Source organism: Euprymna scolopes, chromosome 15 (genome assembly GCF_053919585.1).
Source record: "Euprymna scolopes isolate OS-2025 chromosome 15, ASM5391958v1, whole genome shotgun sequence".
Classification (NCBI taxonomy): domain Eukaryota; kingdom Metazoa; phylum Mollusca; class Cephalopoda; order Sepiida; family Sepiolidae; genus Euprymna; species Euprymna scolopes.
Genome location: NC_136496.1, coordinates 77,178,858 through 77,203,741, shown reverse-complemented (window position 1 = coordinate 77,203,741; position 24,884 = coordinate 77,178,858). Strand labels below are relative to the sequence as shown.

At 35.1% G+C, this 24,884-nt stretch overlaps 2 protein-coding genes across 3 annotated transcripts in view; one reads left to right on the top strand and one right to left on the bottom strand.

Annotated features, from left to right (window-relative positions):
• LOC145293919 (single-strand DNA endonuclease ASTE1-like) overlaps window positions 1-7,463 on the bottom strand; it is a 25,253-nt gene extending 17,790 nt beyond the window's left edge. Inside the window, exon 1 of the mRNA XM_080140741.1 lies at window positions 7,382-7,463. The gene's annotated coding sequence lies outside the window, so the exon portion shown is untranslated. The remainder of the gene's footprint in view (window positions 1-7,381) is intronic.
• LOC145293918 (zygotic DNA replication licensing factor mcm6-like) lies at window positions 5,160-24,884 on the top strand. Of its 2 annotated transcripts, none has more exons than XM_080140739.1 (3): window positions 5,160-5,290; window positions 16,073-18,025; window positions 23,137-24,884. In XM_080140739.1, the coding sequence occupies exons 2-3, from the start codon at window positions 16,121-16,123 to the stop codon at window positions 23,731-23,733; spliced, it is 2,502 nt and encodes an 833-aa protein (XP_079996865.1). In that variant the 5' UTR covers window positions 5,160-5,290; window positions 16,073-16,120; the 3' UTR covers window positions 23,734-24,884. The 2 variants fall into 2 exon arrangements, with proteins under 2 accessions (XP_079996865.1, XP_079996864.1); XM_080140738.1 differs by having other exon boundaries at window positions 5,200-5,294.

Below are 24,884 nucleotides of genomic sequence, written 5' to 3'. Positions count from 1 at the left end.
CCTGGCTGAAGCATAGCATGGGACTATCACTACCAAATCACCCAAACTGGGACAAATTAGAGGCCACAGCAAACCTTCTCATTAAATACGCCGACGTAATTGGCACAGAGAATAATAAGGGAACATTCATCCGACCCATTCAAATACCAACCGATGGCCAGTCTCACAGTCAGAAACAATACCTGATCACTCAAGCCCTGGAAGCAGACGTTGATGTTAAAATTAAACGCATGGTGAATGAGGGAATCAGCGACAAATGTAGAGACCCGAGAGGCTTTAACAGCCCGGTGTTTGCCATCCACAAGAAGAACGGATCGATCTGCATAGACGCTAATTTCAAAAGAATACTCAACAAAATTTTAGTCGATCTTGATCCCTACCCGATACCAAGAATTGACCATATATTTTATATGATCAGCAAAGGCAATACATATTTTGCTTCCCTGGATCTACATAGCGGCTACTGGCAAATCGAGATCGACAAACAGGACTGACACAAAACGGCATTTACATGTAAGGATCAATGCTACCAATACACTCGGCTGGCTTTCGGCCTTACCTCTGCCGGGCAGATTTTTTCTCATTGTGTAGCAGAAGCATTAGCCATGGTTACGTCACATGATAACATTTCAGCTTACATCGATGACAACTTGGTTCATGCAAGGGCATTTAATGAGTACATACGTGTTCTGGAACAGCTCTGTACCACCCTCTGAAACTTTGGACTCAGATTAAATGCTGACAAATGCTCCTTCCTCACATCTGAAGCAAAGTTTTTCAGAGATATCGTAAGCAGTGAAGGTTTCAAGCCTGATCTTGAATACGTTCGAGCAATCAGAGAAATGCAACCCCCAACATGAAAAAAGGAGTTACAAAGCCTCATTGGCCGACTAGTACATTTACAGGAACAAATCAAGTCAAACACATTCTCCAAATTAATGGTTCCCATACACGATCTCAACAAGATCAATGAGCCATTCATCTGGACAGAGAAAGCCGACAGAGCCTTCAGAAAGATTAAAGAATGACTATCCTCGCCACCTGTCATCTCATTCCCAGACTTCTCCAAGCTTTTCACTCTCACCACCAAGGCTAGCGACATTGCGTGTGGAGCGATTTTGATGCAAGAAGCCAACAACGGAAAGAAAAACATTATAGTGGTCACTTCCCAAACATTCAACTCTACAGAACAGAACTGGTCCATGACAGAAAGAGAAGCATACATGTACCCACCTATATGATATTGTATCATTTGCAAGGCATTTGTGTCAGCTGATTGGCAAGACTGTAATATGACGGGACCAATGTTACACTGACTACCAAGTCATACTCAAAGATCAGACTCTTTAAGGTACCTAACCTTAATTTTCTTAGCATCTCTTACTTGCTATTTTAGTGTATATTCTTGGTTTCTTAGTGTGTTGGACACCTAATGATAGACAGGAAGTTAATATGCAGGGGCAATCTCTTTGCTTGCTACTGTAGTGATAGGCTAACGCCTTTCATCAAAGTATGTCAGTCAGATTGATGTGACAGGCATTGTTCACAGGCTGCAGCTGACAGGCATCCTCCAAAACGGTTCCATCTTTCTTCAACAGGAGTCTTGAAGCTAGCAAACTGATGTCGACCAATACGTTCTCTTGAGTTGGAAGCCATGTTTAGTTTCAGAAGAGTTTCTGATGCTTAGTTGTTCTATACAAGTCCTGGAGATGACAAGTTCTCAGTAGACAGCTGTTCTGTATAGGTTCGAACTTTATAATTTTGCAGCCAAAGAGCAAAAGATCCTTATCGTGTTGACACGAAGAAAACATGCAAGGTTGCTAAAAAGGTTAAATTTTTATGGAGCAATTCTGGTTTCTGATTGGTTGATAGCAGAACCTGAATTAATTTGATTCGTCAGTTTCTAGCAGCAGTGTTTATAAATAGAATCTCCTAACTGTGAGGAACCGTATCCCCCATTAGATGCTGCACTTTGAGACCATTGCCCTTGTGGCAATTGGTTACTGGTCCACGTAGGGGCAGCCCTATATGACATTCCCCATTCCCCTCCCCCTTCGCTCCACATAAAACCCCAGCCAGCCTGAATGATCGGCCCATCATCGGCCCATTACAGTGTTTGTCGGCTGATCGTCGGTTATGTAATGGGCCGATGATGGGCCGACCATTCAGGCTGGCTGGGACTGACCTTGTGTCGTATTTTGCTTACATGGAGAAGCAAATAAATACCTACATATACATTAGTAGTCAAAAATATCGCAACACATTCATTTCTTCTTCATTTACTCACCACTCTCCTTACATCAATATATATGTTGCTCTCTCATATTGTTCAGCTGTTAATTATTTATTTTTATAATCTTTTTGAAATCACATATTGCAATCATTCAAGCGAGGAGAGTATCACTTGTTTGATCATCCCACCTTTCAGTGCATTTGTCCTGCATTTTATTACACCCACTGTTATATGAAAACAACCAGACTCTGGCAGATAACACAAAAGTTTTTAATTTTTCTGGAGATCACATTTCCTCATTTCCATAACAAGGCATTATCTCCCCCCCCCCCACCTCCCATCATACCCAGGCCCAGCATACATGCTCCATCTCCAAGCTACATTGGATCTTTGCAATTCAAACCAAACTCTGTTAATTATGCTTGGATATGTATCAATGATTTGACATCTATATTGATGTAAATGTAGTTGCCTTTTTAACAATCTCTTACTAGGATAACACAACACTGATAATGGTCTACATGATCTGTGGCCCCCACATTCAACTCCATACCAATGTTGGTTTGGTAGTATCTCTGGCCATGAAATACAACTGACTGGAATGGCCAACATATTTAACTGCAACCTATTTTGACACAACAACGAAAATGGGTGAACGAATAAGGTTAAGCAGCGACATCCCGAGACCGTTTACTGGAGAAGGCAAGGTGGTTGCGTGGCTTAACAAGTTGAAGTTGGTGGCAAAGCTGCAGAAGATTAAAGACATAGCCTCATTGATTCCAATGTATTTGGAAGGGAATGCTCTAGCGGTCTATCTAGAAATGGGAGAGACAGATCAGACCATTGCTGAGAGTATTGAGAACCGATTAAAGACTGCATTTTCAGAGAGCACGTTTGAGGCTTATAAGAAGCTCAGAAAAGTTACCTGGACCAGAGAATCAGTGGATGCATATGCAGCAGAGATAAGGCGAGTAGCAGGATTGGCTGGATATATGGGACGTAGCCTTGACTGCAGATCCACCACTGTCAACCAAATCCCTGTCCCATCAATGACATTTTACATTCCTATGCCTGTTTTGCAAGTATTTTAATGGATTGTGTTTGAAGCTCTTGTGTTAGGAAATGGATCGAGAAATAGAGGGAGGTGTGTAAATTATATTGTAGACACGTTTTACCGGAAGTGAGGATCAACTGATCAGATTTGCGTGTGAGTCACGTAATCAGGTGAGCTGGAATCAGTGAATTTGGGGTTTGGATAGAAGACAACGGACGGCTTAATAGTCGTCCCCTCCCTTTCACTGGGGGGGTGGATGCTGACGTGTGTGGAAATCAGACCTAGAAGTAAAGCATACAAGCCAGAGATTCACTTTCCATCCTTCTGCGATCAACATCTGGAAAATGAATAAAAACTATAAAACCAATTCATCATCTTGGAGTGAATGAATCTTCGTTCAAAACAGGGTCCAGTTTCCCCTCCAAGAACAGGATGAATTCCAGGTGGAAGATCAATGACTCATGAAGAAGGTATGTTCAAAAATATATTTACCACACACACACACACACATACAAAAGCATATGAACAATTAAATATGAATATACAACAAATAGACAGCAGAACACTAGACGATCACACGTACGCTTATTAGATAGACAATACAACACTTGTACCTCCTCCGACTAACCCAACAAGCAGCAAAATCCCACCCTACACTGTAAAGATCCTAGATGCCAGAAAGCCTTCTACTCTAACAGTTTCTTCCCTCGAATTGAACTGCTGATCTTTATAATTAATTAATTTATAACAAACAAACGTAATCCAAGGCAAGATAAGTTACTTTTCTCCATAACTGAATAAATTTTTAATGTAAAATGTTTATTCGGTTTGAAAAACAAGTAATATTGAGCACTACCGGAGAATAAGAAAAAATGGCCGTGATGTCTCTTTACATCACTGAAGTCTCGATAATTACTTCAAAATAAGAAATAAAACAAAATGGTGGTAGAAACCCATCCAATAAATGTCACGGTAACATTAATTTTGTTTTATTTTTTATTTTGAAGTCTTTGTCAAGACTTCAAAGACATCACAGCTATTTTTTCTTGTTCTTCAGTAGCACACAACATTACTTGTTTTTCAAACAGAATAAAAACCTTTTACATTAAATAAAAACACTAAACACTTATCGAGTAAGGTAGAAAAGTAACTTTTTCGTACCTTTGTAGATTGTAATACAAACTCAAACATACACTTACACGATTTCACAATCCATTAATCCGTCATAATTATTTTTGAATGTAACTTAAACAAGGGAAATAACTCATAGTTAAATTGGAGATAATCTCAAGTTGGCTGTTGCAGTAAGACGAACTGTAATTACCTCCCCTGTTTATAATTTGTGTAAAATGTGAAATTCTTCGAAAACTATTTTTATTAATAATTCATTTCCTACATAATCATTTTTCTTAATTTTTTGGATATGTTACTAATTTCAGTGCTTATGCACTTATGTTACCGCGCTATTTTTAAAAATAGTATTTTTAACTTAAATTCCAGTTTTATATCTTTTTTTTTATTGAATTGTTAGGTGAAAGTACAGAATAGTTGCAAAACACCCCCCTCCCATGTTAAGAATGACCTTTTAATTATTATCATTTCAGAACGGTAACATAATTGCCATAAGTGTCATAATTTCTACATGGCAATTAAGTGGAACATTGGTTTTAATTAAAATTTAATTTTTCGATTTTAGTTATTATTCCAAACAAGTGCTACGTTTACATTTTTATTTTTAAATGGGTTTTCATAAATCATTTTCACTTATTTTATTTTTTATTTCAATAAATATTAAATCAATAGTAAATTTTAAAAGTTATGGAATATATTTTTATCACATTTACAGTCTACCCCTTTTGAGATTTGAAAATAATTCTTATCACATACGTAAAGTGAAACAAAGGAATAAGGCGGACTTTTTTGAAAAAGGGAAATATTTAAACATTCACCGGAAACCGCGGGAGAAATTTGGCGCGAAATCTTCCATTCCGTCACGTGTTAAGGTAGGTATGTGAAAGTTTCTTTATTTTATTTTGTAAATTTATTCACTTTAATTTAATTTAATTATTTTTTTTATTATTGTGAGTAAAAAAGTCTAGATTAAAGTGACATCTGTACTACTTTTTTTTTGTATAAATCAGAACTTTTTCCTCTTAAATAGCTTTTTTAAATACTTTGAATTGAAACTTGAAAAGTATGTCGACTTTGTTTTTTTGTTTTTCTTTTATTTTCAGGCCGATTTGAGATTTATTTATTATTTTAATTTATTTTAAGAAAAAAAGAGATTACATGTTATGTTTTTAATTTTTTTTTTTTTTAAGAATAAAGTTAACTTAGATTCAACCGAAAAAGTTTTCCTCCAAATGTTTTTTTTCTTCTCTTTATTGTGTAAGACACTTGAAAACTTAAAACTTTCGGTGCTTATGCACTTATGTTACCGTGCTATTTTAAAAAATAGTCTTTAAATATTATATCTTTTTTTTTTTTTTTTTTTATTAAATAATTACAAAACGTGCTCCCCCTTAAGAATGACTTTCTAAATAAAGTTATTTCAGCACGGTAACAAGTGTAAGTACCACTTTTTCTTAAGTTAAAAGTTTCGATGGAGAAAGTTTTTTTTGTTTTTTTTTATACGAACTGTCCAACTTAGTATAAACATTCCCACCCACCCCATGTTAAGAACGGCTTTCGGAATACTTTCCAACCTCCCCATGTTAAGAACGGCTTTCGAGGTTGGGGTGTTTATTCCGAAAGCATAGGGAGGTTGAGGTGTTTATAATACGCTGGGGCAGTGGGGCACGTCGTAAAAATTTACCAAAAAAATATTGACGTAATCGAAAATATGCTGGTTTTCGTTTAATACCCCCACCACCCACCCCCCAAAAAACGATCGGTAAATATGAAGAATTACTCCACCCTCGAAAATTCCTTTAAAATTATCACTCATATGTTTTCGGGGTCGCTGAAAACGAAAATAACGTTTAAAATTACGGCAAACGAGTAGTTTCCAAGATATGAAGAAATGGTAGTTCTAAAAAAAAAGTGGGATATCACTTCGGGTTTGTATTACTGTACACATAGATTCCAAAAAGTTGTCAAAAAACAAATATATAACAAATAAATGTTATCAAAGGCAAGATAAGTTACGTTTCTACGAAATTGGATATATTTTTCGTGTTTTTATTCAATGTAACATGTTTATTCAGCTCGAAAAACATAGTGTTTACTGATGTATTGGAAAATTCAAAATGGCACCCGACACTCTCTTTAACATGGTAAATTTAGGAAAAGGTGTTATAAATAATAAACTAGACAAAATACTGTTAGAAATTCGCTCAATATATGTTACCGTGACATAAGTTGATATATATTCGGTGTTTTTTTTTTTTTTAATAGTATGTTTTCTAGTTTATTATTTATAACACCTTTTCCCAAACTTACCGCGTTAAAGAGAGAGTCGGGCGCCATTTTGAATTTTCCAATACATCAGTAAACACTGTTTTTCGAGCTGAATAAACATGTTACATTGAATAAAAACACGAAAAATATATCCAGTTAGGTAGAAAAGTAACTTATCTTGCCTTTGATAACATTTATTTGTTATATATTTGTTTTTTGACAACTTTTTCGAATCTATGTGTACAGTAATACAAGAGTAATAAAAAATGCAAGAGAGCTACATACTCAGTCCGTTAAATCTAAAGTAGCTGAGCAACGGTTTGGTTTCCACCCATTTTGGTAGGCACCGCCAAAAATGGCCGCAAAATCAAGTTGTTGTTGTTTTTTAAAACGAAATTACATTTATTAAAATCCATTATTTCTGAGTAACTTTTTTTTTCCAGAAAGATAAAACCCTGAATTTTATCATATAGAAAACAGAATAATGTAAAACTTTTTCTACTATTTTTAATTCAATTTTAAATGTTAAATTTTCCCAAAAAGTTAACAATTGACATTTTTTGTCTTGCACAAAAAACGTACTTAAATATTTAAAAAAAAGGGTTTTTGAAATAATTAATTAATTTATTTATTGTCTAACTAAGATTTAGGATGATTTTCTAAGAGAATATGCAAAAATATTATAATATAAGTACCTGAATTTCAAATAATTCCACTTATTCATATAGGTAACCAAATATTTCGCGTTTACGTAGAGTTCAGATCGAATCTGTTTACGTTTTCTTTTGATGATGAGAAAACTATGGAAGACCAAACAGGCCAAAAAAAACTTATTTTTCAGTGACGAAAATTTCAATGTATTATTAAGCTGAGGCTGGCCAGTACCAGATGGGTGACCATTTGTATGCGTTTGGTTTTTAATGTGTATGTGTGTGGGGGGCAGGCTCCCCAAAATGGGGGGGGGGGGCAATTTAAAGCTGAATAAAAAAAAATTATTTCAGCGCGTTTGGTCCACCGTAGTCGAAAGGCGGCAAACGTTTTCAAACGGGATCGAAAAAAATGATGCTATTTTTAACACAAAGGGCACAATATTTATCGAATTTTTTTTTTTGGTATCGATTATTCAAAGCATGCCCTGTTTAATAATGGTCATGCATTATTCGGCTCGCTAAAAAAAAATTGTTAATTTATTTATCAAAAATTTTAAAATAGCTTTTTTCGTATAAATATTAAAAAAATTTTTTTTTTGTTTTGCTTAACTTAAATTAATTATTTTACTTAACATATTCACCGAATTTCACACTTCAAAACTCAAAAGCGGGATAATTAAACACAATCGAAGTTCTGATATTCAGACGTCAAAATAAGGTATGCAAACAATTTTTTTTTTTTTTTTTTTTTGAATCTATAATTCTGTCCCTTACAACAACACAATATGTTGATTTCAGTTTCAGATGATTATTTTAAGCATATTTGTTCCCACTTCAAAACAAGGGGGGGTTTTGTAAGCAAAAAAAAATATATATATAAATATCGTTTATGAAAAATAAGTACACTGTTATAAAGTTCATTCTTCTCCTAATAATCGCTGAAAATTTCGTATTGATCGGATAATTACCTGATTTTTGGTAGATTTTTAAAAAGACGGTCCGTCAAAAAGTACTGACCTGCCCCCCCAGTTTTGGCGGTGCCTACATTTTGGCAAATAGCAAATAGGATCCTGAACAGAAGCGTGCATTCTATTCCAACCATCAGCAATGGACCTGAGGTCATCTTGTCAGCATCAGACAGGTCAAACTATTCGCCAAGAACTTTGCAGCTAATTCTACCCTATGCGACGAAGGCCATCAACTCCCTCCCCATATTTCCTCCTATAACAGACAACACGCTATGCAACATACAAATATATGTGCGTGAGGTCGCCAAGCTAATCAAGAACCTTGATTTCAGTAAAGCAACTGGTCCTGACGGCATTCCAATTATAGTGTTGAAAAAGCTTCAACCAGAACTTGCCCCCATACTCACAAAACTGTTTAAGCGTTGTCTTAAGGAGAAGTGCTTTTCAACACCCTGGAAAACCTTATCAGTACGCCCTGTATTTAAGAATTCAGGTGATAAGTCATTTTCCTCTCAATATAGACCAATAAGTCTCCTGTGTGTCATGAGTAAGCTGCTGGAATTCATATTAAATAGAAAAGTAGTCAACCACCTCAGCAGAAATGATCTTTTTAGTGACATGCAATATGGTTTCCGTTCTGCTAGATCTACAGCAGACGTAATATCTCATAGGATTAGTGAATCTCTCGACAAAGGCTTCCTTTCTAGGGAAATTGCTCGACATATCAAAGGCCTTTGGTAAGGTATGACATAAAGGCCTACTTCACAAGATTTACAGCTACATTACTGGAAATGTTTTCTCAATTATTAAATCATTTCTCTCTGATAGGTTCATAAAAGTAGTGGTTGATGGGCAGAAATCAGAGGCCCACAGTATTAATGCTGGAGTCCCTCAGGGGTCCATCCTGGGCCCAAATCTCTTCCTGATCTACATCAATGATCTCCGAAAACACATACTTAACCAAATCATTCGTTGACATCTATGGCAACACATCAAAGGCTGTAAAACATGGAACCTCCCCAAGATGAGAGCCATCCATTTCAATTGATGCCAGATGGGGATCAGAGCGTTGATGATGTAAAGATAGGAGCTTGGTTTTAGATGCATTAAAAGTAACCAGCCACCTCTTCCCCCACTGTACCATGCGCTTAAGATCAGAGGAGAGAGAATTAGAGAGAACTTTGTTATTTACAGCCTTTATTGGTCTATATTGAGAGGAAAATGACTTATCACCTGAATTCTTAAATACAGGGCATACTGATAAGGTTTTCCAGGGTGTTGAAAAGCACTTCTCCTTAAGACAACGCTTAAACAGTTTTGTGAGCAAGTTCTGATTGAAGCTTTTTCAACATTATAATTGGAATGCCGTCAGGACCAGTTGCTTTACTGAAATCAAGGTTCTTGATTAGCTTGGCGACCTCACGCACATATATTTGTATGTTGCATAGCGTGTTGTCTGTTATAGGAGGAAATATGGGGAGGGAGTTGATGGCCTTCGTCGCATAGGGTAGAATTAGCTGCAAAGTTCTTGGCGAATAGTTTGACCTGTCTGATGCTGACAAGATGACCTCAGGTCCATTGCTGATGGTTGGAATAGAATGCACGCTTCTGTTCAGGATCCTATTTGCCAAAATGGGTGGAAACCAAACCGTTGCTCAGCTACTTTAGATTTAACGGACTGAGTATATAGCTCTCTTGCATTTTTTATTACTCTTTTACAGTGGTTGCTGGCAGTCCTGAAAACAGCTTTAGTCTCAGTACATCTATTACGTTGGTAGCTATGGAAAAAGTGATTTCTGTGCACGATAGCAACAGCAAATTCTGGGGAGAACCATGGCTGGCTGTTAGGTTTTTGTTGGAATTTTTTAGATGATATGAATTGGTCTATGCCTACAATAGGCACCGCCAAAACTGGGGGGGCAGGTCAGTACTTTTTGACGGACCGTCTTTTTAAAAATCTACCAAAAATCAGGTAATTATCCGATCAATACGAAATTTTCAGCGATTATTAAGAGAAGAATGAACTTTATAACAGTGACTTATTTTTCATAAACGATATTTATATATATATTTTTTTTGCTTACAACCCCCCCCCCCTTGTTTTGAAGTGGGAACAAATATGCTTAAAATAATCATCTGAAACTGAAATCAACATATTGTGTTGTTGTAAGGGACAGAATTATAGATTAAAAAAAAAAAAAATTGTTGGCATACCTTATTTTGACGTCTGAATATCAGAACTTCGATTGTGTTTAATTATCCCGCTTTTGAGTTTTGAAGTGTGAAATTCGGTGAATATGTTAAGTAAAATAATTAATTTAAGTTAAGCAAAACAAAAAAAAAAAAATTTTTAATATTTATACGAAAAAAGCTATTTTAAAATTTTTGATAAATAAATTAACAATTTTTTTTTAGCGAGCCGAATAATGCATGGCCATTATTAAACAGGGCATGCTTTGAATAATCGATACCAAAAAAAAAAATTCGATAAATATTGTGCCCTTTGTGTTAAAAATAGCATCATTTTTTTCGATCCCGTTTGAAAACGTTTGCCACCTTTCGACTACGGTGGACCGAACGCGCTGAAATAATTTTTTTTTATTCTGCTTTAAATTGCCCCCCCCCCCCCATTTTTGGGGAGCCTGGCCCCCACACACATACACATTAAAAACCAAACGCATACAAATGGTCACCCATCTGGTACTGGCCAGCCTCAGCTTAATAATACATTGAAATTTTCGTCACTGAAAAATAAGTTTTTTTGGCCTGTTTGGTCTTCCATAGTTTGCTGTTTATCAAACGAAAACGTAAACAGAGTCGATCTGAACTCTACGTCAACGCGAAATATCTGGTTACCTATATGAATAAGTGTAATTATTTGAAATTCAGGTACTTATATTATAATATTTTTGCATATTCTCTTAGAAAATCATCCTAAATCTTAGTTAGACAATAAATAAATTAATTAATTATTTCAAAAACCCTTTTTTTTTAAATATTTAAGTACGTTTTTTGTGCAAGACAAAAAATGTCAATTGTTAACTTTTTGGGAAAATTTAACATTTAAAATTGAATTAAAAATAGTAGAAAAAGTTTTACATTATTCTGTTTTCTATATGATAAAATTCAGGGTTTTATCTTTCTGGAAAAAAAAAAGTTACTCAGAAATAATGGATTTTAATAAATGTAATTTCGTTTTAAAAAACAACAACTTGATTTTGCGGCCATTTTTGGCGGTGCCTAGCGGTCAGGTCTGACCCTATAGAGGACACATCCTTTTTAAACATAGAATTCAGAGGTAGATCAGATATAAATGTACGGAAGCTATCCCAGTCAGCCATGCAATTTATTTTCACATGTATCCTCTTTCAATTATTTTCAATTTTTTGGAAAAAAATTGAAATTTATTACTTTGTCCTTCTTTCAAAATTAAAATTTAAAAACGTTTATATTGTTTGTTAAAAATTAAAATTGAGAAAAGTTTGTGAACAAGATTTCTTTCAAAATTATTTAAAAAAAAAAAATTTCTATTTCTGTTGTGTAAAATTAAAACTATGGCCACCACTTTTAACAAATAAATAAAAAAATTATATTGCTCAATATTCATAAAACTACTTATTTGCGGAAAATTTAAATGCAATATTCGTCTTCAGCATATCTGAAAACCTACATAATTCGTAATTTTCAAGGAAAATGTTAAGATGGGAACCTAGTAAAAAATTTATCATGTAAAATTATAAAAAGTTCGGTACTTAATGTATTTGTTATGCTGAAATAACGTTATTTTGAAAGCCATTCTTTATATATGGAGGGAAGATGTTTTATAACTATTCTGTGCTTCCATCTAACAATTTAATTATAATAATAATAAAGATATCTTGAAACTTGAATTTAACCGGAAAAAAAAAAACTATTTTAAAATAGCATGGTAAAATACATAAGTACCAAAGTTCTTTTTATATTGTTTAAAATTAAACATAAAATACAAAAAATGTTTATATTGATGAAAATTGAATAAAAAAAGGTTTATTTTGTTTAAAATTATAAAAAATTCTATTTATATTGTTTAAAACTATTTTTAAAGGGGTTGATTGTACACTATCAGAATAAAATTTTGTAGTCACTAAATGAAGTTTTCTGATATTTTTTATTACAATGTTAGCTTCCAAATTATGCAGTTGAAATTACCTGAATTATTAAACTAAATAACTGTAATCGTGTAAGCAGGTGAAAAACTGCATTTTTTTTGTTGTTTTTTTAATATTGAAACGGAAAATTACCTCCCTTTTGAACTCTCCTGTGTCTTACAGAAGCAAATACGATCGTTTTCTTGAAATTCTATTATTTTCTTTAATAAATAATTTTCTACCTTATCGATTTTTGTAATTTTTTTTGGTATAATCATTTTAAAAATATGAGGAAAACATAGATACCATTATTTTCATGTAAAAGTTCAGTATTACGATTTCTGAAATTTCGTTCTGATAGTGGTAGTAGGAAGGCAGACTCAAACCCGTACCGCGAAGGAGGAAAAGAATGTGACAAAAACGTGACGTCTTTGCTGTTAGGACCACCGGCAAACCGGAAGTGACGTAGGTTTAAATTAAGGCTAGACAATTAAAGAGAGGATGACTTTCGAAAATATCGGCAAAAAAAAACAACCTCCCCTCCCTGTAGAAAATTGCCCAGTCGAGGGTGAAGAAATTAATGTTTTTAGCCAATTTTTCGGTATTTGTCATCTGAAGGGTTAAGCTTCAAAACGATGCTGATCTTGTGAAAATCAATCGCCTCGGTCGAAAATTTTAGGCAGACATGCAAACATACATACATTTATATACTGGTAACTAAAAATTTTTGACCCAAACTGATTAAAAAGCTTGCCCTATCTCTAAATACCCTTTATGTAAAATTCCAAATGTTTAGACCAGAAATTGTCTGAGTAATTTGGTAGACCACAGAGGTCAAATTTTTTTAATTTTGACCCCTATTGTGACCCCTTAACATTTATTGTTTTAGGCTCAAATCAAGTTAAGTTATATCCATGTCCAAGGAACCTATACCCAAAATTGTCGTAGGAGTTTGGTAGAGTTCTCAAAGGTCAAATCATTGAACTTTGACCCCTTAACAGCCAAATTTCTGGCCGATATAGATATCAATAAACACTGTATGATTTATGAACCAATTACATGTTTTAAAGTGAGTAAAACCACTAAACGCTTTATACAGGGTTGGCCAAAAGTCACTGACCCATTGTAATTTTAAATAACTCTTATTTCTAAGTATTTTTTAACTAATATATTTTAATTTTTTTAAATTTTGAAAAATAATTATGTAAAAATTCAGTATCGTCCAACGTACAAAAATTGTACAATTTTACTATTAAAATCAAGGCTCAATAACAACAACATGGGTAAACAAAATACGACAGAAAGCTGAAAGCTTAACGGGCCTACAGCCAGAGTTAAATGCGTGATTCTTATCCGTTATGGCGTTATGGTTGACATCGCTAAATTTGAATGCTTTACACTTCCGCTCCCGTCATGGTGTAGCGGTAAGATGTCGGCTTTTCTTTCACTTTCTTTTCCGCCTTCGCGTCACGGGTTCAAGCCTGCCTGCCTTTTTTTTTTTTTTTTTTTTTTTTTTTTTTTTTTTTTTCTTAACACACACCTCTAAACACCGGGCACTCTCACTAGTACCTATTTACTATGCCTCCCCACGGGACAGAGTTAGACACCAGGGTCGTTTTTTAACGTGGAGAAAAGGTACAAAAATAAAAATTGTCTCAGTCGTGACGGATTTCTCCTCCACCGAAAGAGAACAAGAAATAGAAGTGCAGCATCTGAAGAACAGATACTACACTTTGATCTTGACCAAACTCCCACTAGTAAATAGAAACATGAAAGTGACTGTTGTCAATTACTAAGTTTCTTGGCTTCTTTTATATATGGAACTAGCAGGCTGCCCAGCATTGCCCAGTCATAAAATATGCTTAAATATGATATTTTGATTAATGCAGATTTCGTATTTATTATATCATATTGAGCTCCATATATAGTAATGATTTGAAAAGTTAAAAATAAAAAAATGACTCGTGTGCCATCACCGATAATCGAAACCAAAATGTTTAGCTTACGATTTATTTTTTCCTTTGACGCTAATGCTTGAGCTGTGAACAAGTGTATATATATGTTTAGATAAATATATATATAGAACGAGGTTTGTGTTTGCTATAACCTTTTTACGCAAATATTATGCAAGGATGAATCATGTAGAATATCTGCATGAATATAATTACACGTAATAGTAAAACTAAAGATGATCATCCCATAAGAAAACTGAAAAAAACTAATAGGGAGTTAAAGTGAATTTTTAAAAGAATATGCAAATTATCTATCTTTTGTAGATGAATGCAATTCCACGGCCCATATATAAGAAAGTCATATTTTCTATTTAAATAGATAAAAAAAAAATGTTTTTTTAACATGAATTATCAAGACACTAAAAAAAAAAAATTATAGGAGTATAGATTGTTTTGAAAATTTGAATTTTGCCTGGAGAAGGCCTTGAAAGAAAAAAAAAAGCTTGAAAGAACCCTGATATATTAAAAGCAAGGATTATTTTTTGCTGCACTGTTAGAGCTTTTTTTTTTTTTTTGTTATTTGGTTAGATTTGGAGATGGAGTATTATGCCCCCCCCCCCCCCTCATTGGAATATCTATTTTAATTTTAGATTTTTTGCTCTTGGTCACTTGCATCCCTGGAATTAATTTTTTATGGGTGCAATGTAAGATTGTTTACGTAGCTGACGTCAAATTAACTCCTTAGGCATCTAAATTTTACTATTGAGTTTAAACTTTGTGTAATGACTAAAAGTGGATTAGAATAAATAAATAAATTGAAAGGAAAAGCTATTTTATAACTAGGACACTGGGTATATGTGATCTATTTTAGGGATCAAGAGTCTATACATTCAAGATAAAATTGACCCCTTATGGTAAGGAGCAAAGCGGTTCACACAAAAAGTTACATTACACTTTTGGCAATAAGTTAGTGGCTTACTATTGCAAGACTCCTTTATGTAGGATTATGCATTATTGACCATCTAGAATTTTAGCAAATGTTACAAGGGTTCCAACAACTCTCAGATAGGGTATTCAGTTCTCTCCCACTGCAAGAACTGTGACACCAGGGTCAGAAAGTGGAATTGAAAAGTCAGCGTCTACGAGTAGGGGCATTCTGATTTTCAAAAAATGCCTGGGCATTCCAGTCTACATTCCTGGTAAGGGTGCATTGGATGAATAGCAATAAACTAACCTCTTCAGCCGATGAATATAGATATATATATAATGTATCCTTCAGCATAATTATGCAGTAATCCATACCATTATATATTATAGATTAAAAAAATTTTGTTGTCCTATTTATAGGACAGAGGGACCTAATAGGTTAAAAAAAAAAAAAAAGATGTATTCAGTCATGCTGTTTTCTAAATTACAAGCCTTGTGATGATTTTAAGATTAATGTTTAATGTTAATGGGTTAATATCCAATCATCATCTTCGCTGCTTTGATAATTTAAAAAATTTAAGTATGTTTGATAATGTACATATAAGCATGAAATGCCTTAGTTTGTTGCAATTTTTCTCATGAAATTAACCAAATTAAAACAAAATAACGACCGTCCCCCACTTCCAAAAAACAACAAAAAAAACAAACAGATTTTATAAAACCAGTCTATAATCTTTATTTTTTTTTCTTTTTCCTTTTCAGTTGTGAATTTGAATTTTCTACCCTGCTTTAACAACTTCTTTATAAAAGATGGATGCTGCTGAGCAAGCACTTCGAAGCAATCAAGTTAAGGACCAAGTTGGCGAAAGATGCCAGAAACTTTTCCAAGACTTTCTGGAAGAGTTCATGGTAGATGGGGACCTGAAATACCTTCCCGAAGTGCAAGAGTTGATCCGTCCCGAACGCAACACCCTGAGTGTTAGCTTTGAAGATGTGGAGAACTATAACCAGCAGTTGGCGACCACCATTTTAGAAGATTACTATCGAGTCTACCCGTTCCTATGTCTGGCTCTGCGCAACTTTTCTCAGGACCGTGGCCATGTGCCGCCTTCAAAGGAATTCTATGTTAGCTTTACTGACGTGCCAACAAGTTTAAAGGTCAGAGATTTAACGGCGGCCAAAATCGGCACACTTTTGAGAATCTCTGGACAGGTTGTGCGTACTCACCCAGTCCACCCGGAACTTGTTTCTGGAACGTTCATGTGCTTGGATTGTCGGACCATGGTCAAAGATGTCGAGCAGCAGTTTAAGTATACGCAGCCAAGCATCTGTCGTAATCCTGTGTGCAGCAATCGATCTAAATTTGTGCTGGACGTGAATAAGTCGCGATTTGTTGACTTCCAAAAAGCCCGTGTACAGGAAACTCAAGCGGAACTGCCCCGTGGAAGTATCCCACGGAGTCTGGAAGTTATCATGAGGGCGGAAGCTGTAGAAATGGCCCAGGCGGGTGACAAGTGTGACTTTATTGGAACCTTGATCGTTGTTCCTGATGTGTCACAGATCAACACCCCGGGAGCTCGTTCTGAGACATCTACCCGGATGAAAGGGAATGAAGGTTACGAAATGGAAGGTATTAGCGGACTTAAAGCTCTGGGTGTAAGAGATTTAACCTACAAGTTGGCTTTCCTTGCTTGCACTGTGACGCCTAGCAACCCACGAGTGAGCGGTAGTGGGCGAGAAAACAAAGAGGAGGAGATCACTGCCCAGGTCCTGAAAAAACAAATGACGGACGAGGAATGGCACCGTGTTTACGAAATGAGCCAGGATAAAAATCTCTATCAAAACATATGCTCTAGCCTCTTCCCGACCATTCACGGATGCGATGAAATAAAGAGAGGAATCTTGCTCATGTTGTTTGGCGGCGTGCCCAAGGTCACTGTCGAAGGCACCAATTTAAGGGGCGACATCAATGTCTGTATTGTTGGTGACCCCAGTACGGCTAAAAGCCAGTTGCTAAAGCAAGTGGAAGAGTTTAGTCCAAGAGCCGTCTACACAAGTGGAAAAGCAAGCAGTGCTGCTGGTTTGACAGCAGCCGTTGTCAGAGATGAGGAATCGCATGAGTTTGTAATAGAAGCTGGTGCGCTCATGTTGGCTGATAACGGCGTCTGTTGCATCGATGAATTTGACAAAATGGATCCCAAGGATCAGGTAGCCATTCATGAGGCCATGGAACAGCAAACGATTTCAATTACCAAAGCGGGTGTTCGGGCAACTTTGAACGCTCGTACATCTATTTTGGCTGCTGCTAATCCGATTGGAGGACGTTACGATCGCACAAAGCCATTGAAACAGAACATCACCCTTACAGCTCCAATTATGTCTCGTTTTGACTTATTCTTCATCCTCGTCGACGAATGCAACGAAGCTATTGACTACGCTATTGCCACACGCATTGTCGATCTCCATTGTCGCAATGATGAGTCCGTCTGTCGAGTGTACAGTGTAGAAGATATCAGTCGCTATTTAATGTTTGCACGTCAGTTTAAGCCAAAAATCAGCAAGGAATCCATGGAGTATATGGTTGAAGAATATAAACACCTACGGCAACGAGATGGAACTGGAAGCAATAGGTCTTCTTGGAGAATCACTGTCAGACAGTTAGAATCTCTCATCCGACTATCAGAGGCAATGGCACGACTTTACTGTCAAGATATGGTATGTATGATTTTACTGATTTATCATCTCTCTCTCTCTATATATATATATATATATATATATATATATATATATATATAGAGAGAGAGAGAGAGGGGGGGTTACGATCGCTTAGAACTGTTTATATATCCCCTAGATTATAATATCTAGAATTTGGGGACGCGGGTCGCCTCTAGATTTATTTACGTCGACTTTTATGAGATTCGCGCTATTTCGCTCTGTTCCCTGTTTGTCTTGCATTTTAGTATAAATACAGTGAAACTAAATTACAACGTTGTGTTCTCGGCTTTCGCGCTGCTTTCCCCCCCCCCCCCCTTCCCACCATCATCCGGGGGAAGTGAAAACTAAAAATAACGATCCCGCGATGACCTCATTTAGCGTCTTCCTGTCAATCAAACCTCTTTTACTAGCTTTATAAGCCTTAACTTAACACGCTAATCAATTACTCTCACTTGTGGTCGAGACGGTTAAGTAGTTGTCTTTTGTTTCCACCTCCGCGTCAAGGCTTCAGGGTTCAATCTCTCTTCCCGACCAAAACTATTTTTTTTTCTTTTACACCTTTAAACACCCCGGCAACGTTTTTTTTTATTACTTCGCTTATTCTTTTTACCGACCCAATTTCAGCAACCCTCTCTTAGCTGAGTTAAAGAGCGTTATTATCTAAACGTTGTAAGTTCGAATCGTGATGTAAGATATCTTTTTTCGATTTTATTTATTTTTAATTTTTTTTTTTTTTTTTAACAAGTTTTAACATTGCTTCACATTCACCGATTTTATTTATTTATTTTATCCCCCCCCCCTTGATTTCTGAGAACTTTGACTAAAGTAAAATGAAACAAAATTAAATTAACATTACAAGAAGGAAAGTTTTGTGTTGCGTGTGAATGTGTGTGTGTGCTTATTTACAAGGGATGTTCCAGAAGTAATGCCTCCTATTTTTTTATTCTATACAAATGGGTCAGAGAGGATTAAAATTTCATCATGATAATGACTTCCTGACACAAAATGCGCCTAACATTGATGTTTTTTGTTTTTCTACTTCCTTTTGCAAAATTATGTTCTGCAAAACCAAAAACAACCCATGTTTTCCCCCTTTTTCCTTCTCTCCATTTCCCTTTTCTCTTTCTATTCCCCCCCCCCCCCCCACTTCCGGACTGGTTTCCTAACTTAAAATGTACCAAACATTAATACTGTAACCCATTTCCCTCTCCCATTGCAAAACTCATTCATGTTCTGCAGGGCAGGGAACAAAAACGATAAAATCCACTATAAAACAACCAAACCAACCAACAAACTAGCAATTGAAGATACAAAGAGCTTGAAGAATAAAAATAACTGGATGCAACATGAATACTATTTCCAAAATAACTGGATTCAGCATTAAATAAGGGTTGATATGCCGTAAAACAAAACAACCAAACCATTATGACTGAACTTAGACATTCATCTCTCTGTTGCAGATATTGATGGTGTGAGACTGACTATAAGAAAGCAACCCCTATCATGGATGTGTGTCGAAAACATGCATTGTTGAATTCATCCATGCAGAAAAGATTAACATTCACCAACTCTTATCCTAGAGTGGCCTCTGGGCCTTGATAAGTGGTGACTCCTTTGTAAAAAAAAAAAAAAAAAAATGCTCCGGACTTTTATGAACGAGGCATTATTAAAATAGGCTGGACAGGGTACATTGAGAATGATGTTGATTATGTAAAGAAATAAATTCTGAAGCACAAAACGTCACTCGTTTTAATGGTGCTACCCCTGTCTTCCTAGCTCTTTCAGCGTTTGAGTTTTTTAGTTTAAAAAAGAAAATAGGAAGTCTTACTTTTAGAATGATCTCCATATGTGTCTCTACATGTATATATAGTATAGTTTTCATGTTGTCCGAATGCCGGATCTCCGCCTCCCAAAACAGATTTTCTACTCTCAGCTTGTTGAGGGAAAGCGTGCCCAGGGTGGCCAAAAGATGAGGTATAAGGACAACATCAAAGTAAATCTAAAGCGGTTTCACATGGACCTTGAGACATGGGAGGACGTGGCTGGGAGCAGGTTGGCATGGAGGAGCGCTGTCCACAAAGGTGCTGCGCTTTATAGTAGTGACCTAAATCAAGCTGCTGAGGATAAACGCAAGCACAGAAAGGACAGATTATCAACCAGACACACCCAACCCCACCCCACCACCACTACCTTTATCTGCAGAAATTGCACAAAACAAATTGGGTCTAGGATTGGGCTCTATGCTCACCTGAGGACCCACAGAAGCCACAACGGAGGACAGTTATACTCGGACACGAGTGACCGCCAATGATGATGATATAGTATAATTATTTTTTTATAAATTTAGCTATGTTTATATATTTGTATTCGCTACAAACTAAATAAACAATCATTATGGATTTTAAGACACAGACGCTCTGCATAGGGCATCCAAATATTTAGTATATGCAAAGGTTATCAAAGCCCTTTCTTGAAGTTCAGATACCTTTTGATTCTTGTGAAATTTTTACAAATACGAAGCATCAATTAAAAAAGTCACCAAATTTCATTGAGGGGAGTTTTTTTTTTTTTTTTTTTTTTTAGGACACATGGTTGCAACCTCTCTCATTTGAAAATTTAAATATTTCAGATCTAATTTAAATTTAATTCATGGTCACTAGTAGGGTTAGGACAATAGAATATTCTTCTCATTATTTTGACTCTAGAGTATATATTCGACACAGTTAATCAACCAAGAAGCACATCTATCTATATAAAAACATAAGATATCACTGGATATATACTCCAGAATCAAAACAATGAAAAGAATATTCTCTTGTCCTAGCCCTACTCATTAGGCATCAATAAAGTACATATACATTTATACGTTTAAGTATCTTAATTTTTAAAGTCTTGATTGTCATATGGTAGCAAATATTGTTTTGGTTTTGATTCTTGCTGATAGCATCCAAGATATTGTTTTTTAACGGTCAGAAAATGTGCTTAAATATGATATTTTATTTAATGCAGATTTCATATTTATTATACTAAGCAGTTCAAGCCAGCTTTTTCGGCCCCTATGTGCTGTTCATAACTTTATGTGCATATGCATATATATATATATATATATATATATATTAAAAAGTTTGATTCCTGTCCAAGTAACCTACACTTAAAATTTCAAGTGTTTAGACCCAAAATTGGTGAAGGAGTTTGGTAGAGTCTGCAATGGTCAATGCTTTAAACTTTAACCTCTTGGCAGCCAAATTGGCGCCCAAAAATTGATTAAAAAGCTTGCTGCATGCCTAAATACCCTTTATGTAAAATTTCAAATGTTTAGATCCAAAATTAGCTGAATAGTTTGCTAGAGACCACAAAGGTCAACTCTTTTGAACTTTGACCAATTGGCAGTGAAGTTTTTGGCCAAAAAACAATTAAGTTTGTTCTATATCTGAATACACTTTATGTAAAATTTCAAATATTCAGACCAAGAAATTAGCTGAGTAATTTGGTAGAGACCAGAGATCAAATCTTTTTTTTAATTTTGACCTCTTAACATTTATTGTTTGGAGCTCAAATCAAATTAAAGTTTGATCCATGTCCAAGTAACCTACATCTAAAATTTCACGTGTTTAGACCCAAAATTGACGGAGTTTGGTAGAGTTTTCAAAGGTTAAATTGTTGAACTTTGACCTCCTTGACAGCCTAATTTCTGGCCGAAAACTGCGTAAAGATTTTCTCAAATCTTAATAGCCTTATGTAAATCTCTAGTCTCAAAATTGGCAGGGAAATATATATATACACTCTCTCTCTCTCTCTCTCTCTCTCTCGATTTAAAGTTTTTATAAAAATGACTTGTGCGCCACCACCAAGAATTAAAACCAAAACATTTGGCTTATGATTTATTTATTTATTTTTTTTGATGTTAATGACTGACCTATGAAGACATGTTTGCTGCAAGGCTAAAAATTGAAACATGAACAATAGCTACTATGTTACGCATGCATATTCGTAGTGCTGTCGTTTGACCTTCACCTGCAAATTTCATTTTTTTTAATTTTCACACTTTTGTACAGATTTTACCTGTAGAAAACCCAAATATAAAGTTTACCATGAATTCGAATACCCTATATATTAAGTTTTATGTCTCTAGATTAAAAACTAACAGGAGTTTATAAGCCAAAATTTTTAAACAAATATATATATATATATATATATATGAGGTTTGTGTTTACTATAACCTTTTTAATCAAATATAAATCATGTAGAATGGCTGCATGAATACTATTACACAAAATAGTTAACTAAAAATATTATCTCAAAATCAAAATAAATACTATAAAATTATTTTTTTTTTAAATTAATAAAATTGTTTTTTTAAATATTGAAAATAAAATCGAAATACATTGTTCTGAAATTACATTGTATTATTGTGGATACGAGAGTTATGTCCCTTTACCACGAAACTGTCTTGTATCCACAATATCGGAAATTTAAGATTTTAAAGTACAATTAACAGTGTAGACCAATCTAAATAACATTTAATTGCATATGTAGGTCAGAGTATGTAAATATGATTGTCAATAGGCAAAGTTTTGTGCATATAAAAACATTTTTTTAAACAAAATGGATGAAAGTGCCTTGAAATCACACCTGGCACTAAATACAAAAGCTGTAAATAGTTGACCAGTCTTCATGTAAATAATCGTGTCCCTCTTTTTTTCTTGTAATTAAATTTTAAAGGGACACAAGTCAGAAGGAGTAATGGCGGCCATCATAAATAATAAAAAAAAAAAAACTTTCCTTGCACAGATAACTCTTCCTCCCTTTTGTTTATTTTTCTACCTTTTCATCTTGCCTCCCCCTCTCTTTCGTCTCTTTTTGGGTTATTGCCTGCACTTACCGTAGTCATTTTTGTTTAAAAACATTTATGGAAAAAACAAAAAAAATAATTCTTTGCTTTATATGAAACTTGAATGTTGCACTGTCAATTTGAAAGAATGAAAAAAAATTTTTTCCAAAATATCGGATTTAGTCGAAATATAAAGATTTAATTTTGTTTTTTGTTTTGTGTTGTTCACCATCTTTGCTGAATGCTCGACTGATTTAACTCTTCCATTTGACTTTTACAGGTTCAGCCAAAACATGTAAAAGAAGCATTCCGTCTCTTGAACAAATCCATCATCCGTGTAGATCAACCAGACATTCATTTGGAAGAAGGTGACGAAAACGACGAGGAAGAAGAAATGGAAGTGGATTCCGAGCCCGCTGCCGCCACTCCGGCCCAGACTAACGGCCACGTCAACGGCACTGCTGAAGATGTTGCTGAGCCGCCCGCCGACACTCAAGACAAATCCCCAAAACATTCCGCCCCGAAGAAGAGTCTTAAACTGTCTTATGAGGATTACAAACACATGGCGAACATTCTCGTGATTAATATGCGGCGGATGGAGGACGAGATGGAGGAAAAGGGTACGACCGGATGCAGGCGTAGCGAGCTTGTCGCTTGGTACCTGCGGGAAATTGAAAATGAGATTGAGAGTGAAGCTGAGTTGATCGAACGCAAGACAATTGTGATGAAAGTGATTGACCGACTTATACATCATGACAACATCCTAATTGAATTGAAACACACACAGTTAATGGCGAAGGCTAAATCGTCCGAGCCGCTGACAACAGATGATGACCCTTACTTGGTTGTACACCCAAATTACGTCATTGATTCGTAAATTTTATGGAACTATTATTTTTATCTCTATTTTATTTTTTTTTTATTTTTCTTATTGGTGAGCGAGATAATTCAAAATTGTGCACGTTTCTGAGATTTCAACATCGTATGCGTTACAAGTATTATTCGGATGACATTCTCATCATAGATGTTATTCTTGCAATGTTTTGCCCGATGTAGCCATAGATTTTCTTTCAGATACATTTTATCAAACTCCGGAATCAGCGCAGTTTCAGATAAAAACTATTATTTAATCCACTTGGGGGTGGGGGGTAGCTTGCTTTCGTGCAGACAACCATTACCTGGTAGAAATCTTTAGTAATTTAGTAAATACTATCACCTGTACTAAGGATTGAACCTTCAGAAGACTCGCTTAGAATGGATTATTACCGAACACTTATATCCTAGCACCAGGTGTTCTTGTGTGGATTAAATAAGTGTTTTATTTGAAATTGCATGCAGATTCTCAAGTTTGACTGTACACACCTGCAGAGGATTTAATCTTCATCAGTTAAAATGTGAGACTAGCATCCAAGATGAGAATAGTAGTCCGAATCATCTAGACACTCCATAATATCAATCCACATCTAAAAAAAACTTCTAAAATTATTACTCTACAAGTGCTTATGAAAAAATCTGTCTTTTCTAGTTGCAGATGACTTGATATATATTTTTTCAATCTCCTCTGAACCAAAAGTGACAATGAAGTTTTAATGGTTGCTTTTGTGCATACAGCAGTATTTTCATTCCAATTAGTTCTCGTTATTAGACGTGTCCGTCTCATGACGGTCGCTAAAACAAATTTCCCTGATGTTTATGAATATTACAGAACCTTTTTAAAAATTGCACACTTTGAAACATTTCTTCAGAATCATTACATTTCTTTCATTTTTGATTGCCACAACATACGCAGATATATACATAAACACATGCACATACATATATAAATTTAAAGAAAAAGTCAGTTTCTGAGATCAAGTACTAAATTTGCTTGTTTTATGATAAAATGTAACTATTTTTATGGAGCGTTTTATTTTATGTATGCCCAATAATTTCTAATGTTACTTTTCTTGTTATTTTAATGGAAACATTTTGAAATTAAATAATAAAAAAAGGAAAAAAATTCTTGCTAACGTTCAGTTACAATTAAAA

Coding starts and splice junctions, on each gene's coding strand:
- LOC145293918 (XM_080140739.1), top strand. CDS start 16,121: ATGGATGCTGCTGAGCAAGCACTTCGAAGCAATCAAGTTAAGGACCAA. Junction 18,026..23,136: donor GACTTTACTGTCAAGATATG/GTATGTATGATT, acceptor TGACTTTTACAG/GTTCAGCCAAAACATGTAAA.